This window comes from Camellia sinensis, chromosome 7 (assembly GCF_055761805.1).
Source record: "Camellia sinensis isolate YWXY chromosome 7, ASM5576180v1, whole genome shotgun sequence".
NCBI lineage: Eukaryota > Viridiplantae > Streptophyta > Magnoliopsida > Ericales > Theaceae > Camellia > Camellia sinensis.
Genome location: NC_138967.1, coordinates 32,513,078 through 32,532,711, shown reverse-complemented (window position 1 = coordinate 32,532,711; position 19,634 = coordinate 32,513,078). Strand labels below are relative to the sequence as shown.

The 19,634-nt window shown below is 35.9% G+C and overlaps 1 protein-coding gene across 1 annotated transcript; it reads left to right on the top strand.

Moving 5' to 3' along the window:
* Window positions 1-2,455: 2,455 nt before the first annotated feature.
* CRY2 (cryptochrome 2) lies at window positions 2,456-12,848 on the top strand. The gene is made up of 5 exons (XM_028271307.2): window positions 2,456-3,841; window positions 6,456-6,677; window positions 7,086-7,792; window positions 9,134-9,818; window positions 12,532-12,848. Exons 1-5 carry the CDS (start codon window positions 3,529-3,531, stop codon window positions 12,546-12,548), a joined length of 1,944 nt encoding a protein of 647 aa, XP_028127108.2. The 5' UTR covers window positions 2,456-3,528; the 3' UTR covers window positions 12,549-12,848.
* Window positions 12,849-19,634: the final 6,786 nt, after the last annotated feature.

Here is a 19,634-nt window from a genome sequence, read left to right as displayed (position 1 = left end):
ATCACATTGTGCAAAAAATCAAAAATTACTACGTGTACAGTTCAAGTGCTAAATCCATAATTCACAATACAAAGATGTGAACATTCACATTGATATTAACAAGATGCCAAAATTGCAAACATCAAAGTAAAAATGAGAACATCAACAAACTTCACATAATATTAACAAAATCTGAACATTTACATTGACACATACACTCTGAATTATATCACACACACAGAGCCTCATTAAGCAAACATCAATTTAAAATGAGAACATACACATTCTTCACATAATCCACATTAACAAAATGTCAACATTCACATTGCCATATATACTGATAATCAAATCATCTACAGAGATCCTCATTACGCATACGTCCAAGTAAAATGAGAACTAACACTGTTCTTCACATAATATGAATGTACTCCCCTCCACAGGACCACGTAAGAAGCATATAATTGAAAAACCAGAGCATCCAATTCATATCAATCCAAAAACAGAGCATCTGCTCCATCATACAAATGAAACCATAAACTGAACATGTATTCATAATCAACTTGATACTAACCTTAATCATGCAATCCTACAATCCTCTAGAGAGTCGAACACAACTGATTCGAACTACTTAAAGCTCGGAAAATGTGACAGCCGAACACCTACCTCTTCGTCGTCTTCAATCGCAAACCACAGAACCAGACTACAACACCAAGAATGAAACCCTAGCACAACCAATCCTTGGAACGAGTATGCAAAACATAAACGTATCTCTTGGAATTGGATTGATGAAGAAAAACGTAAAATAGAAACTGCCAAACTGAATCAGCGAGGAAACAGCCACGTAAACAGGCACGTAATATGTAAATACGTATTAACACTGTACATATATATATATATATATATATGGGGGCAAAATAGTCCAGGAAAATATATTAAATTAGGAAAATAGACCTTATGGAATAAAAAGAAAAGTTTATGTGACTAATCAGGTTATAATATTCTTTTGTGGACCTAATGGGTTATAACAACTCTATAATAGATTTATCAATAAAAATCCCTTATTTATTATATATATAAATTTTATACTACAAAAATTTAATTTTTACCATATAATTACGCATCTAAAATATTCTGAATGGATAAGCAATGATTCCAAACTTATTCTTTTAGATTGGCATTACGTTGATGATATAAATTGACATGACATTGGTGCGCAGTACATGTAATTGACATAACCTTAGTGCGCGGCTAGGTAATAACATTGACTGAGAAATTATTTTAGTGGACCTCACCAAGTTCAATTTGTATCTCAATTTTATTTTTATTAATTAGGATAATAAGAAAGATCATAAAAATATTACAAAATAATTGTATAATTCAAATTTAAGTTATTTATCATTGGTCACATGTAATATGAATTTGAGTAGCACAATAATTCTTTTTTAGTTATTTTGTAATTGAGTTCTATGTATTAAAACAGTGGGTGATACATTTTTTTTTATTTTTTTATGAGAGTCCTAACTAAAAAAAATTAAAATTAAATATCATATATAATTAAAAAAATTTAAGTCATAATTAAAATAATATCGTAATTAATATTAAAATGAGTAATAAATAATATTGTATAACCAAGTTATAATTAAATGTGTTTAGTTTCTCTCAAGTAGTTATCTCAATTGGAGAGAGCATTTAGGTTTAGTAGGCTCATTTTTTTGATCAATTTCGATAATCCGAGCCATTCACTTTTTAAAACTTGTTGAGTAGAATATTTATGAAAAAATCAAGATGATTAGATATCAGTAATTATGTGTTTGGATCATATTTGTTTAAAAAAATAAACGACAAATATAATTTCAAAAATAATCATTTATGTTTTATAATAAAAATTTAATTTAAACATATAATTATCAATGTCCGATCATCTTAATTTTTTACATAAATATTCTACTTAATAATTCCTAAAAGTGAGCGATTTGAATTATCGAAATTGATCCCAAACTAAGCCTACCAAATTTAATGATCTCTCAAGTTCAGATGGCTAACATGATAGAAGGTCAATCCTAACCAAATAACATAATCAAATATCTAAGGGCTTGTTTGTTTTAATCCAAGAGCCATATGATTAGATTAGTAATCCAATGGATTCCACAAACATCGTGTTTGTTTGAAACAAAAGCCTTAGGACTAATATTTCCTTAGGACTATTGATACCTCAAAGGAGGGGATAACAATCTCACGGGAGAGACGAGTTTATTATCCTAATCCCATATCATTGAAGAATTTGAGGAAAAAAATATAATTTTGCCCTGCCATTTTACAAAAATAATAATGTTATATTTTCTATAATATGAACTTTTACATAATTTCATATATTTAGTCCTAATCAACTAATATCATAACATTAATACACAAACAAAAATAATTTTTTTAATTCTCTCACTAATAATTTTTACATTAATAATTTTTTTATTAACAATTTTCATACTAACAATCCCATCAAATCCAACTCTAAAGACAAATGGGGCCTAAAAATGACATATATACATCCTAATGTCTGTCATAGAATTTTCCAGTACTTTTAAACTTTCATTTTTAAGAAACAAACAATCTCAATTGGTTGAGATTGGTAGCTGAACAAAGTATTTCTCGTTAACAGCTCTTTCACACCAGATGACCTTTTACTGAATTATTTCCATATTGTTTTACTTCCTTGTTTTATCATTTTGTTTATTATTTTTCTTTTTTTTCTTGGTTCCTTTATACACTAGTCGGTTGTTTGTGGTCCTCTAGATAACATTGTTTAATAATTTGCAAGGAATCATGTACATCCATGCTGTTAATCCCATGAAATCCGATCTTGTGTGTTTCATTCAACTCTATTGGTTCAGGTCTTTGTGAACAGTTCTTTGAAGGAACAAGGGTTTCAAGAAGTGTTTCTCACTTGGATTACCTCTTCTGTATCTCTTGCATTTTGGGGGGAAAGAAATATTACCATCTCAATGGTTGATTTATAGAATTTTTATTAATTACTGGTTTGATTGTTGTATACAGGGTTTGTTAGACATGTAGGGTAGGGTTTCATTGGTAGTTGGGTTTAATCTGATCTGGGTTTTTTGATTGAGTGTTGAAATTGGAGTACTCAGTAGTGGGTTGGCTGTATTGGGTCCTCACTGACGTTATTCAGTTATATGCATATATATTAGGGCATAAGAGGTAGGGTTTGTACTGTTTCATATGCTAAAAATGGGAAGTGTCCTGTTAAGGTTTTGGTAGCTTCTGGGATAATTTGGACATTTGTGGATGCTATTCTAGATTTTTTCAGGCAGTTTGGCCAAAACCCAGATCTCATAAACAACTGTGCCTGGGTTTCTTGAATTGCATGCCTTGATGTAGTTTGATTGAATCTGTAACCAGATTAAATTTTGTTGATAGTTCCTTAGATTTGGATCAAAGAAGCTTGTTTAGAAGATTTTAGAAGTCTTGTTTTTGTGGTATTTTTAGCTATGAGAGGAGTCTTTAATTCAGCTTGAAGATCTGAATTCTCAAATTATGGGTAGCAATTCAAAAACCATTGTGTGGTTTAGGAGAGATCTGAGAATTGAGGACAATCCTGCTTTAGCTGCTGCTGCTAAGGATGGGTCAGTCTTTCCAATATATATATGGTGCCCTAAAGAAGAAGGACAATTCTACCCCGGTCGAGTTTCGAGGTGGTGGTTGAAGCAGTCTCTTGCCCACCTAGAACAGTCATTGAGATCTCTTGGAGCTTCACTTGTGCTGATGAAATCCCAGAGTACTCTTGATGCACTTTTAGATTGCATTCATGCTGTCGGGGCGACAAAAGTAGTATATAACCATCTCTATGGTATGATCTAGTTCTTTCTTGATTGCAACTTTCTTCCTCCCAAGTAAATTTCAGTTGCTAAAAAGGTTTCATCAATTGTGATTCACTATTTGATGCTGAATTGATACCTTATTTGGTAGTCTTTATGAGCTTATGTAGTCTGGGATCAATTGACTGTTTTGCAGGATTATTGCACTGTTTATATTTGAAGTTCAAATAGATTATGAATCATAAATTGTGGATTGCAAAAAAGTTAAAACAAGTTGTAATGATGGGGAGAAGAAAAGGAATAAATAAAATTTAAAGGGAAAACCCAAACAGATGAACGAGTAGATTTTATTTTTCTCGGCAAGTAGTGATTATGACAAGTGATACCCAAGAATTGGTACCCACGGCTAATAATATATATTTTATGCATGATATAATTGGGTTTGGTACTCTTGACAGAATAGTTTCAGTTGGTGACCTTTAAAAATGTCTGATTATTTAAGGAATCAAAAAATTTGTCATAATATACAAATCACTTGCTCGTTCTTCCTCATGGTGATTGTCATCTTTTGAAATATAATAGTGCAACTGAGAGAATACAATCGAGCATATACCATGGTGTTTCCATGTCTCCTCATAACTTCAAGTTGCTATTAAAATCTAGATTATTTCAGACAAAAACTTGTCATAATAGGGTAGCCTTGATCGTTTTGCAAAAAGTTGGTCTAAAGTTCCAAATTGTCTGACTACGATGTTCAGTGCCACTTTCATCAGCATCTGATGCACTAGTTGGGACATGAGTTTGGTCAGAGCTAGGAACTCTGGGCTTTTTGGAATATGTTTTCCTGATGCTGGAAGGAATGTATTCTGAGTGAGTGGGTACAGTATTTGCTGAAAGAACTGCCATGATTTTTATTGAGCTGCTACTTGGAAGATAATTATTTTGTTTATAACGGATTTTGAAAAGCCAAACATTGCAAGATATGTGGTGAGTCAAGAAAGGGGTGAACATCTTCAGCATGAATTTAAATTCATGAGATGTGGAATATTGAAGTACTTGGAGCTGCTCCATAGACACTGTTGACAGAAGAGTTTCTCAATCTGAGACTGGTGATAGAGAATCTAAGTTGTGTTTTGGATATTATGTTTGGGATTGGCGGAACTTCTTACGTGAGAATTCATTTTTTCCATGTCCCTTTTTCTCCTAGGTCGTGGGATGGGGCAAGGAATGGTAACCCAAATCTCAATATGTGATTTTTTTTTTTTGGGGTCAAAACTATAGTTTCCATGGAAACATTTGGTTTGAGATTTCTTTTGACTTGTCTCCTGATCTGAATGGAAGTGCTTCTTCTGGTTCTCTTGCAAGTACATATAGAGACTGATGTAATGTACAACACTATGATTTGATATTTTTCCACATAGTCACTGTGCTTATTTTCATTCATTTCTTTATGTTGTAATTAGCCGTGAAGTTGTTTACAGTTTTGTGGCTTTTCAATTTCTTGGAATACTAATTTCTAATTGTTAATTTGATGATCCGTTGATGCTGGAGTTGATGGTTCCTGAAAATTTTCACCTAGGACGCATGGACACGAACACGCCACACGACACGGACACGCCGACACCCTAATTTTCAAAAAATACAGAACACGACACGTAGAAGACACGCATGAAATATATAATTTATATATTTATTATATGTTGTATATATGAATATATCATTCAAAGATAATAAAGAATGTAATATGACACTAAATTCTTATAAATTTATATGGAATTTGTTTTATTATTGTATCTTAAGTTATTTTGTTCAAACTTATAAGTAATTTCACTTGTGTCTAATCGTGTGTTTAAGCGATAGATATATGTGTCCTCTAAGTATCCAAAGAGTGTCCAGGTCTTTAAAAAAAAATAGGGTAAATTCCAAATATACCCCTTGAGGTTTGCTTAAAGTACAGATTGCTCTCTATGGTTTGAAAAATTACAAATACCCCATTGTTAGAATTTTTTATTTAATAGAATTAAGTAAAAGAATAAAATTCATAATTGCTTTCCTATGTATGAATAAAATTACCTAAATTATTGATTGAAACATATTTCTAATATCATTAAAAAATTGTTAATTGACTTGATAATTTATTAATAAAAAGGGCGATTTGTCATGAAATTAGAAACCTCATGGGGTAGGATGTAATTTTCAGAACCACAAGGGGCGATTCGTATTTTAATCAAACCTCAGAGGGTGTATTTGTAATTTACCCATAAAAGAGAAAAAAAAAGAAAAAAGAAAAAAAAAAGGACACGTTTTGAAAAGTGTCGGATACGTGTCGAGGAAGTGTCCAAAGAGTGTCTGTGTCTGACATGGACACGACACATATACCTCACATTCCTAGAAGGGTCTATGCTTCTTAGATGTTCACTAATATTATTCTTATTATTGATTAAACAAGTTCAATTTATCCTATGAAGCAGGGATTGTTTATTTGAGATTTTATAATCATGACATAATACTATCAAGTCTTGAAATAGAATTACTCATAGTCCAACTCTGTGAAACACAATCCCTGCATTCTTGAGACATTCAGGTACTAGTTGAGTTAATTGATTGGAGGGTTTTGTTAATAACATGAGTATTCGTAATTTCCAGATCCTGTTTCACTAGTTCGTGATCACAACATCAAACAAAACCTAGTTGAACTTGGCATTTCTGTGGAAAGCTATAATGGGGATTTGTTGTGTGAACCATGGGAAGTATATGATGAGAAAGGACATGCTTTTACTACCTTTGATGCATATTGGGACAAGTGCTTGCACATGCAAATGGAACCTGTTTCACATCTTCCTCCATGGCGGGTGGTGCCAGCTGCAGGTACATTGTGGTTGCATTCTTAAGGTTAATCCAATCCATTATAACTTATAAGTGATAATGTACAACAGTGTTAATTTTGAGTCTTTAAGCTGCCTGAAATTAGATGTAAGAATGCATTCTAATTTCATGGTAGTGAAGAAGCCAATGTGCTGTTGAAACAGTATTGTTATGGTCTTGTACTCACAAAAGTAGAACCAACCTAAGGCTGTATTTGGATCATGAATTTGGAAAGAAAAAGAACACGGCGAGGGAAATGGAGAAAAAGTTTACCTTATATTTCATTCGCATTTCCATTTCCCTCACCTTTTCCTTTTCTTTTCCAAATTCCTACCCAAATCCATACATCCTAAAGGAAAAGAGGAGAAAAAGAAAATTGATTTGTTTGTTGTTTCCTCTATGTCAATACAGGAACAGTTGAAAATTGTTCAATTGAAGAATTAGGTCTCGAGAATGAATCAGAAAAATCTAGTAATGCTTTATTAGGAAGAGGATGGTCTCCAGGTTGGAGCAATGCCAACAAGGCTCTAAGTGAATTTGTTGAACAACAACTGGTTGACTACTCAAAAGATAGGCTAAAGGTGTCTGGAAACTCCACGTCACTGTTGTCTCCTTATCTTCATTTTGGGGAATTAAGTGTGAGGAAAGTTTTCCAATGTGTACGAATGAAGCAAATACTATGGGCAAGAGAAGAGAATACTGTTGGTGAAGAGAGTGTCACTCTTTTCCTTAGAGTCATTGGGCTTAGAGAATATTCTCGTTACATTTGTTTCAACTTTCCATTTACTCATGAAAGATCATTGCTGGGAAGCCTGAAACATTTTCCGTGGCATGCTGACCAGGCCCGCTTCAAGGCTTGGAGACAAGGTCGGACTGGTTACCCTTTGGTTGATGCAGGGATGAGAGAACTTTGGGCAACTGGGTGGATTCACAACAAGATAAGAGTGATTGTTTCAAGTTTCTTTGTAAAGCTTTTGCTTCTTCCATGGCAATGGGGAATGAAGTACTTTTGGGACACGCTTTTAGATGCTGATTTGGAAAGTGATATCCTTGGTTGGCAATATATCTCAGGGAGCTTACCTGATGGTCATGAGCTGGGGCGTTTAGATAGCCCAGAGGTATGTCGGTATTCAATGTGTTTCAAAGCATTTTCAGGTTCTATTTCATAATCAATGATGCTGTGTGTTCCAAAATAAAAGCCCACAAGATTTTCCACACAATAGATTTATTGTTGGCAACAAATTATGCAATTGTAGCACAACTGGAAAACTGACATTCATTGTCCATATGAGAATTTTTTTGGGTTCGGTTTGATTTCATTATCAGAACCTCGTCTTTTTGGCTTTGATTTCCAAAAATTAAGAAAATGTGGCCATTTTCAAGTTATTTTTAGTTTTCAATCAATCTGGGTTTTTGAAAATGCAGAATTCCATTTTCATGAAATTATGGAGAAGTAATTCTTCAAAATGAACCACCAAACATGCTTTTCTCATTTTATAAGTCTTTGAGAATAGAATGATTTTTCAAAAAACAAGAACAATCAAAACTTTGTATTTCCCCCAAGTTTATTTTGAAGTTGATGGTATTTAGAAACTACATGAGAAGCACAGTTTTGTTTTGTTTTGGCACCAGTTAATCCTATGTTACAATGGAATGACTATGTGTTGAGGTCTTTGGGACCTCCTACGCCAATTGAATCCTTTCATTGTCGCACTCTTGTATCTGGGGAATTTAATGTTGTTGATTTCTTGTTTAGTACTGTCCTTACAATGATGGGGTTGAGGTTTTTTCTTGTGATGATAACTTTGTAGTGCTGGAGTTTTACATGAGAAAGATTTTAATGGATGTTTGGTTTTAGATAATTAATAAGATTGTTGTTCACCTTTGTCAAATAAAAGAAAAACGAAAAATATAAAACAAGAAGAAGAAAGAAAGAAAATTCATTTCATTGTAATACAGCATGATTTTCTGAAGATCATTTTATGAAAAAGAGTATTTTAGTATGCAATAGGGCCCCCTTTCTTTTTTTTTCGTTTTTTTGGTGGAAGCGCACTGTGTAAACATTTTGAAATTGGACGAAATCATGTGCTATGTCATGTATACATTCCTGTAAAATTTGAAAGTAGTGATTAAGGATATACAAGTTAACACTATAAAAGATTGTAATATTAATTGACCAACATTGCTTTTTTGAGGTCTTCTCATGGACTTTTTGGAAAGAACTCCTGGCAAACACTACCAAAGATTGTAATATTTTGTAAACAACAAAGCTTTTTTGAGGTCTTCGCATGCACTTTTTGGGGTGAGCTTGTAGCAAATACTAGTTAAACATTTTATTTTGCTAGCACAATGACCAAAGCAAAATTTGCTGGAAAATAAGTGGTTGATTCAGAGTTGGTCAGTTTCTACGCTCTTTTCTTGACACCTCAAATTTTGTTTTTCTCAAATTTTGAAACCAGGTTCAGGGTTTTAATTTTGATCCAGATGGTGAATATGTGAGGCACTGGCTGCCCGAGCTGGCAAGAATGCCAACTGAGTGGATCCATCATCCTTGGGATGCACCCCTCAGTGTTCTTAAAGCTGCAGGGGTAGAATTGGGATTAAACTATCCGGAACCTATCATCGATATAGAAATAGCAAGAGATCGTTTGACTGAAGCTATCCTCATTATGCGGGAAAAGGAACTAACAGATCGGGCTCAAAACTCAAAAGGGTTGAATGAAGAAGTTGTGGATAATTCTGACAGTATGGAAAATTTGGGTATTCCAAAGGTACTTTTAAAGGGAAAAACTTCTTTCTCCACTTGTTCATTGAATGATCAGAGGGTGCCCACAATTCAAAATTTGAAGAACGAGTCGTTTAATAGAAAGAGACCAATTTGCATAGAAGACGAAATGCCACTCCAAAATGAGTTGGCCAATTGCAACAATATAGTTGGAACCTCAAGAATGAATGATGACTTGTGCTCTACAGCTGAATCCTCTTCGGCTAAAAAGCAGACCACTAGCAGCATAAATTCATTTTCTGTACCCCATTCCTATACCTCATCATCAAAAGGCAAGCCAATGCAGGATTTTGAATCTTCTGATCTGAAGCAGCCATGGAACGAACACGTTGACATGGAACAGAGTTCTAACAAAAATGGTGAGTTATGTGCCCTCGCTTTGCAATTTTAATTTGATTGTTCTTATGATATTCTTTAGTATAAGCATTAAGCTGCATGGCTTTGAATGCATTGATCATATATCTTTAGTTTCCTGCTTAATTTGCATAAAGAGTCCAATCAATCCACCCCTCCCCGTAAAAAGGGCAAAGAAGAAAGGGAAAAAGTGGTTAAACAATCAATCTGAACAAATGACGTGGTATTTTTTTTGTTTTTTATAGGTAAAATAATTTGAGTTAGAAGGTGCCTAGGGAATGGAACCATGTATGTGGGAAGTATATACACAAAACAATAAAAACTTACTCATGAATTTTCATCTGTGGTTTGGAGAGCAATGTGTATATATACTAATGGGTTGTACATGCTATGCTTAAAATTTGTTCATGTTTACATACCTATTTCAAATTGCATGGGCAATATAAATTCATAATCCACGTTAAATATTTTGTTTTGTTTTTTAACCTTTAATGAACCACAATTGGTTACGAAAAAGAAAAAAAAAAGAAAAACTATGTATATCTTTAGTGTGATAAGGCTGCAATTAAGAGGGGAAGGCTAGGAGTTCATTAGTTGGGTGTTGTTCAAGGAGAGCTTTATTTGGTAAGCCACCATAATGGGGTTTTGCAGTTGAGAGGGATAGTAGTTAGAGGAGGGTGGTGGTTGGAAAGTATGGGGAAGCTTTGGTGAGGTTAAAAATCAAGAGAGGTGATGTGTTCTTATGGAGTTCACTTAACAAAATGCACTAAGAAAGGTGGAGGATATTTGCCAAAATTTTCATGCTTTGTATTTGGTAATGGCTAACGGGTTTAGCTTTGGAGAGACATTTCTCCAAAGAAGAGGTAGTGGATGAAATGAAGGATTTCAGACTCATGATCTTGGTTGGCAATGTTTACTGGATTCCATTCAAAATTCTTTCCTTGAGATTGAAAAAGGTGATTTGGAAGGTGATCTTAGAGAGTAAAAATGCCTTTGTTGGAGGTAGTAAAATTTTGAATGCGGTTTTAATGGGCAATGCAGTGGTGTCCAAGAGTCATGTGACAGGATTGGTTTTCAAATTGGATATTGAGAAAGTTTATGATCATGCGTGCTTGAAGTTCTTTATTTTTCTATTGCTGAAGATGAGTTTTGGACGAAGATGGATAATTTGGATTAGATATAGTGTGTTGTTTGTTATGTTCTCAGGAATTGTGAATGGAGTCCCAAAGGGCTTCTTCACAAGTTTTAGGGTTCCAGGGTGGGGAGACCCCCTTTCTCCTTTCGTCTTCATTATTGTGATAGGGGCTTCAGTCGCATGCTGGAGAGAATGGTTAGGTGATATTTCCTTAACGGTTAGGGGAGTTTTTCAACTCTTAGTGTCTCACCATCTTAGATGACACTTTAACATTATGTTAGGCTAAGGAAGAGGAATTGAGGTGGCTCAGTAATGCCACATCTATTGCATAACTAAATAAGTATAATAGGCTTTGAAAGCCTAATTAAAGCAAATTCTATAGGTCCCACGATCATCAAGAAGCCCTTTTGGTCCAAAGGGAAGTGTTCATGGTAGTTTGGAGGGTTTTCATTTACATCACATTTCTTTACTATCACATCAAATAAGTGGAAGATTCATAAACTGTGACACGTTACCATGCCATAAGGTGATGTGCTTCCAAAGCCATTGGGCTTCTGGACTGTTTTGCTTTCTTTGTTTGTGGCGGGGTCTGGGTGATGCCAAGGATGATTGGTTGCTTGATAGTCTCTTGGAGGGCTTTAAGTGTGGAGTGTTACAAAGGCTTAGGAAGCAGTCCGCTTTATATCATGTAATTTTTTTGGAGGGATCAAAATAATGATCCTCTGAAGGGGTAGAGGTTCCACTACTACACTAGAATCTTTTTGTCGTTTTTAGGCTTGAGAAGCATTTTCCTTCTTCAACTGGATCTTTTGCAGAGTTTTGTTGTTTTTGTGCAGCCATATGAATATACAGTTAAATAGCGAGAGAGCCCAAGGTTCCAAATCTTTTGCGTTCACGAGTTCCCATTTGTTGGTGCCCTTTAATGTGTTGTTTTATTGCTTGTAGTGGGTGTATGGAATATCGAATCTAAAGAGCACCGTCAGAAAAAGTGCCTTGGTTTGTTAAATTTTTAGCCGGAAAAAAAAAATGGTAAAAAAGTAATGCAAGGAGTTGTTTGCATACAGGTACGAAGCAAGTGTCAAATATCCAAAACATCATGTGGTGGAGTTTTTGATTTTCAAAAATGGCCAGTAAACTAGAACTCGTTTGTTAAACCACAGAATCGTTGGAATTTAGAGACAAAAATAAAGGCCTCGACTTTACACTTCAAAGAAAAGGAGAAAGGAGGCCTGGATTTTGAAAGTCTGGATTTTGCTCAGTTGCTTTGAATGATATTGGATGGGAGGCATGTATCCATTTGGTTTTTGGATCTTGTTTTGTAATTATAGCAAGGGAAATAGGGAATGAATAAGATTATTTTGATGACTCAATATTGACATTATATTTTTTAACCTTTTGGCTCCCACTGCTGGAAATTTGGAATTGTGGAGTGTTTTAAACTCTAGACTCTTGAAATGTCAAAGACAAAATATTATCTCAGAGCAACAGATTTTCTATCGAGTTTTTTCTTTTCTATCCTTTTTCTTTTTCTTTCTCTCTCTCCTTTTTTTTGTTTGTTTATAATTTATTTTGATTTTTTTCAGGAGCTGTGGGAGGTTAACGGCTTCCTTAAAATGGGGCAGCCCAGCGCACGAGGCTGAGGCTCCCAACACTGCAGGGTTAAAGAAAAGGGATAATTTGGTAGCTGAATGCAGCTGGGACCATGATTGGATGTGGTGTTGTCTTATAAAGTACTTGTTAACATGTCAAATTATAACATCCTTTTTTGTTTCCAGGAGGACAGAATTTGTAACAGGCAAAAATAAAGATGTGATCTTAGAAACATAGATCCTAATGTGGATGTGTTCCTTCATTCATCTACTCAACCCCATTGTAGATAATGCAGCAACTATCTTCTTTTTAAGTGGCGTTTGGATCTTGATTTGTGGATGGAAAACCAAACAAAAAAGAAAGGAATAAAGAGAAAAAAATAAATGAACTTCCAATTCATTATTTTTTTCCCCTTTCTCTTTAACAAATTCATTTATAATATCCAAACACAGTCTAATGGAGTTATGTCTATGATGCCCGATGGTGCTCGAAAAGCGGATGGCATATAGGTATTTTATCTATGGTGTTCACATGTGAATTATGTTTGGAAAGCAGTTATTATACATGAGAGGATGCATATGCATCATGTTCATTAGGATTGGATGAAGGATGGGTTTAAATTAGACCTACTATTGCCAAGATTTTGAGTTATTTCTATATAGAATTTTAAAGGGGGCAATCACTAACCAGAGTGATTTGAGGCAATTTACAAATCAGTGGGAACAAAAATATATTGCAAATAGGTGGTATTTATCATTGCAATTGCTAAAATGTCCTTCCTCCCTTCCCTTTCCCTCCTCAACGCTTTTCTACGCTTTACAACTACTACTCGACCTTCCCACACAGCTCTGTAGCCGTCAAACACCCCTTCACCCACCCCCCAGCCTCTTCCACCATCAATCATCCACTTTTAGCCCCTCTCTGCCTACACTCAGCCCTTATCCTATCTTAGTCCCCTATCAGTCATTGTCAAAAAAATAAAAAAATAAATAAAAACTAAAACACAGAGAGAGAGAGTAGGAGAGGAAAACTTGATATGGATTTTCAACTAGAGGAGGTTGATCTAGAGGTGATTATTTACTATTTTTGGAGTATGGATAAGTAGTGCTTCATATGGTTTTGATTGGTTGAAAGAGATAGGAGCCCGCGATTTATGTTGAGAATGGAGGAATAAAATGGAGGCTAAGTAATTGGTAATTGATGATTGGCTTGGAGTATGATCACGTGTTGTTTCAAGATTATTAAATAATTTCCCTTGATCTAGAGGTCGATTTGGCTATAATGGAGGAGAGGTGCAATGTAGCAATCATCGTGGTAGATCGGATGGTGTGTTAGGGAAAATATATGATTTCCCACAAGTAAATCAATCAATAGGAATAAAAACTAATGCGAAAAAATTAAATCAAAAGTAACACAAGAATTTTACGTGGTTCCCTTAATGTGAGGTACGTCTACGGGATCAAAATCCGATTCCACTATCAACTAAAAAGTTTCCAAACGATTACAAACGAGACACAAATGGTCTCACAAACCACCCTTAGGTGAATTTCAAATAATCACAAATAAACAAGAGGAAAGACCTCACCAAATAGATGAGCAAAAATTTTCGAAACAGAGTTGTAGAAAACCCAAAAACTGAATCAAAATAACTTCCACTAACGCTACAAAGTACAGCCGAAATAAACCTTTCGAATTTAGTCGAAATAAACCTTTCGAATTTAACCTCCACCGAAGATGAAATTAATCCAAAAGTCCTCACATAGTAAGCTTCTAGCCCAAGAACAAAAGCCGCTGAAAACGGATCAATTTTTGTAGCAACTGCATAACCTCGGGAAGAGCAACAAACAATATATATTGTTAATTCTAGGGCTTTTATTCAAACCCTAACTACTACCAAACTAAATATTAAATACCCATTGGGCTTTCAAAGGTTAGATATATATTATAACCAACACCAAACCAAATTAAATTGTTTAATAAACCAATTGGGTCCCGTACTCCAATAAGGAGGTATACCCAACAATTCTCCCCCTACTGACTTAGGTAGAGACATCAACCATACCCGTCAAAGTTCAACACTTCAAATGTTTATCCCTTGACAAAGTCTTAGTCAACATATCTGAAATATTATCATCTGTGTGAACCTTTTTGAGTTGTAACAATTTCGAATCTAACACATCGCGAATCCAATAGTACCTCAAATCAATGTGTTTTGATCTCGAATGAAAAGTAAAATTTTTACTCAAATGAATAGCACTTTGACTATCACAATAAAGCACATATCTCTCTTATTTCAAACCCAACTCTTGTAAAAATTTCTTCAACCATAACTTTTCTTTGCGATCTTCTATAATAGCAATAAATTCAGCTTCGGTAGTTGAGAGAGCAACACATTTTTGTAATTTAGATTTCCATGCCACAACTCCCCTTGTAAATGCCATCAATACCCCGAAGTAGATTTCCTAGAATTAACATCACCGGCCATGTCAAAATCCATGAACCCATCAAGTATCGATTTATCATCCCAAAACACAAACACACCTTCGAAGTCTCTCAAAGATACCTTAGAATCCACTTCACCGCTGCCCAATGTTCTTTATCTGGATTAGAGAGAAAACGACTCACCACACCAACCGCGTGAGTAATATCCGACCTTGTACAAACCATGGCGTATATCAAAGAATCAATTACTGAAGCATAAGGAATTTTCTGCATCTCTTCCTTATTTTTCTCACTTGTAGAACATTGATTCCAACTAAGCTTAAAGTGACCCGCAAGTGGACAATCAATCGACTTTGCTTTATCCATATTGAAACTCTTAAAAACTTTTTCAATATAACTTTCTTGAGACAACCAAATTAGTCCCTTTTTGCGATTATGAACAATTTTCATACCAAGTATTTTGCTTTGCCAACCCCAAATCTTTCATAGCAAAAAACTTGTTCAACTCCAATTTCAACCTGTTAATCATAATATTATTTTGACCCACAATTAACATGTCATCAACATAAAGCAAAAGAATAATAAATTTGCCATCTGAAAATTTTTTCACAAACACACAATGATCCGAAGTGGTTTTAGAAAAACCATTATTCATTATGAAAGAGTCAAATTTTTTATATCATTGCCGCAGGGTTTGCTTGAGGACATACAAACTTTTCTTCAATTTACAAATAAATTTTTCTTTCTCTTTCTCTACAAAACCTTCTGGTTACTCCATGTAAATTTCTTCTTCAATGTCACCATGAAGAAATGTGGTCTTCACATCAAGTTGCTCAACTTCAAGGTTCATACTTGTGCCCATGCCAAGTACAACCCGAATAGAAGATATCTTCACAACTGGCAAAAAAATCTCATCAAAGTCAATACCTTTCTTTTGCCCAAAGCCTTTCACAACAAGACGTGCTTTGTACCTCAGATTCTTGCCATCATTCTTCAATTTGAAAACCCACTTATTTTTCAGAATATTCCTTCCCTTAGGCAACTTCACTAAATCATAAGTATGATTTTCAAGTAAGGAATTCATCTTCTCTTCCATGACCTTTTTCCAATCATCTTTCTTTACATGCTCAATTGCTTTTTGGTAGCTCTCAGGCTCTCCTTGATTAGAAATCAACACAAATTCATTGGAAGGTACTTTCTTGAAGGTTGTCGGTCCTTGTAGATTTCCTCAACTCAAGTTCTGGTATCGATTCTTGAGTTGGATGCTCTTCTTCAATTTCTGGCTTAACTTCATTAGGATTAGCATCATCCTCCACATCTTCAATAGATGGCAGCATATCTCCCCCATATTCACCATCAATTGAAGATGAAGAAGACAGATCCATGTCAACGAGATCACTAGTTTTTGGCTCCGGTTGATTACTTTTGCCAAAGTCTTCAATTGTTTGGTCTTCAAGAAACACAACATCACGGCTCCGAATGACATTCTTGTTGACCGAATCCCACAATCTATAACTGAATTTATCACGCTCATAGCCAAGCAAAATACATTGTCTTGACTTACTATCAACCTTGGACCTCTCATCCTTTGGAATGTAAACAAAAGCTCGACAACCAAACACTCTCAAGTGCTCATAAGACATATATTTGCCAGTCCAAACTCTTTTTGGAACATCACCATTCAAAGAATAGGAATGAGACAAATTGATCACGTCAACCGCTGTCCTCATTGCCTCACTCCAAAAGGATCTTGGCAATTTAGCATGGGAAATCAGACACCTTGTTATTTCCACAATGGTGCGGTTCATCCTCTCGGCAATACCTTTTTGTTGAGGAGTTTTCTTAATTGTCTTTCGATACCGAATACCTTGGCTGCGACAATACTCATCAAATGGCCCAATGTATTTACCACCATTGTCTGATTGGATGCACTTCAATTTCTGCTATGTTTCTCTTTCAACCATGGCCTGAAAATGCTTAAATACATCTAGAACTTGATCTTTAGTTTTTAGTATAAAAGCCCAAACTTTCCTTGAATAATCATCAATGAAAGTAACAAAATAAAGTGCAACACTATGTGTTCTAACTTTTAAAGGACTACAAACATTCGAATGAATCAACTCTAAAACATTTTCTTTTCTAAAAACAACATTTTTATGAAAAGAAACTCTATGTTGTTTACCCGCCAAATAATGAACACAAGTTTTAAGATGTCTACCTTTCAAACCGGGTAGTAGCTCTTTCTTGAACAAAACTTGTAACCCCTTTTCACTCATATGGCCAAGCCGCTTGTGTCACAATTCGGTAGAAGTATCATCTTCAAGTGCAACACCTTTACAAATTTTTCCTTGCATCGAATAAAGTGTATGAGTCTTCTTGCACTTAGCTACCACTAAAGAACCCTTTGTGAGCTTCCACATTCCATCATTAAATTTGTTATTGAAGCCTTCATCATCTAGCTTCCCGGTAGAGATCAAATTGAGGCGAATGTCAAGAACATGCCTCACATCTTTAAACAACAACTTACAGCCCAAATTTGTTTCCAAGCAAACATCACTCATGCCAACAATCTTGGACAAACCTTTATTACCCATTCGAACACAACCATAATCTCATTTGGTGTAGGTACTGAAGAAATCAACTCAAGAAGTCACATGAAAAGAAGCACCAGAATCAATCTCTCAATTGCTCTCTTGGCCCACAAAATTGATACAATCATCTTCACAAATGACCATGAGATCATCGGAAGTAACTGCAGTTGTGTCTTCTTACTTCTTATCTACACTTTTGTCATGCCTTTTCTCTTTGTTCTTGAGCTTTCAGCATTCTCGCTTCATGTGCCCTTTCTCATGACAATAATGATGTAGACACCTCATTTTTGACCGACCTTAAGACTCAGACGTCACCAACTGAGCGCTCGGTAATGTTACATATTGTGCTCATTCTGAGGTTACGGAGTTTCAACTGCGAGCCTCGCCCCCGGACTTCGGGGCTCTTTTGTGCTTTGCCTCGGTTTGCGAACCAGGTCCTGTTTTCTCTATTTTCTCCTCCCGAAGGGAGGGAGAGGTCTCGTAGACCATCTCTCAGTGGCCGTAGGCTACGTTTCGTGGTTGTAGGCCATTTTTCCCGTTTGGAGCCCAGTTTCTAGTTTTCGGAGCCGTCGGCCGTGTGCCTCGGTTCGGGACCACTTAATTACTTCCGTTTGCTCCGGCTTTTGGCACACACCTTATTTCCTCCCTTTAGAGGGACACTGTGGCCCGGGAGATGACCTTCGTGGTCATACGCCACTTCTGGTGCCTAACAGCCTGTTTTCGGGGCCTCGAACTACGCGTTTTGGCCTCCGAACCCTCATTTTGCATCCGTCTTGGTCCATTTTTGGTAGGGACCCTATTTTCATTGTTAGGGAGGTGACAATATGGTGGGAGGCCACCTTTTCCCCTTGGAAACTAGTTTTCTCTTTTTCTCTCTCTTAAAGCCGATTTTTCGGACAGAAAGCTAGTTTTTCTCACTTTTGAGCCACAATTTCTGGCTTTTCATACCACCATTGTGTTGTGCTCATCTGGGAGGCCACCAATATGGGTAGGCTGACCAGTAATTCTTCTTGACCCTTTTGAACCTTGCTAAAAAGCTGGTTTTTCTCTCTCTTGGGTCATATTTTCTGGTTTTCCACTATACAGCTGTGTTGCACTCATTTAGGAGGCCACCAATCTGGGGTGGCCGACCAGCATTTCACCTTGAACCTTTTGACCCCTGGTCGGCCAACCAGGGGGAGTGGCCGGCCAGCCACCTTAGCTGGTCAGCCAGCTTTCTACTTTTTGCTCTTCTCAAGTGCAACACAGCTGTGCCAGCTGTGAAGCATTTGACCCACTGTCCGAGACTTTGGCCATCTTTTTGATCCTTTTTAGTTAGTTTTGACCCCCTTGCTTAGCTTCTTGGAGAAGCTTGACTCTTTTGTCAAGCTTCTCGAGGAAGCTTGATCCTTTTGGTCTAGCTTCCTCAAGAAGCTTGACCCTTTTGGTTAAGCTTCTTTGAGAAGCTTTGAACCCCTCTGAAGGCTTCTCCAAGAAGCCGTGGCTCTTCTCCTCTATAAAACCAACACTCCCCCTCCATTTGCAAGGGTTAGAAAGTTTGGCCAAGGCATATACACTCCACCCTCCATAGCCTTCTTCTTCAAAGCTCCAAACCCTAATATTCTTGTACCATTTGCACTACACCTCATAGCCTACCACCTCCACCAGCCATCCAAGAATCTTGGAGCTGATTTTCAGAAGTTGAAGAACTCCTTCCTTGGTCCAGAAGCTGCTGGAGTCATTGTCTACAAGGGTGAGTCTCTATTTTCCCCATTTTTGCATTTTTTTGCTCCATTGATTAGCCTTATTTGCAAGCATTTCTGGACTTTTTCATAAACTGAAAAATGTCTTATTTTGAGCTCCTCTTGGAGTTTGATTAAGGACACTTTTCTTTTTGAGGCTATCTACCTCCTTGTAAGCTCTATCCCTCTTCGTAGGCTTATTTTGCATCATATCTTAGCCCTACTTGTGAGCATTTTCGAGATTTTCCATAAACTAGAAAAAGTCTTGTTTTGATCTTCTAAACATTTTTGTTTAAGGACTCTTTTCTTTTTGGGGTCATCTTCCCCCTTTCATGCTTCATT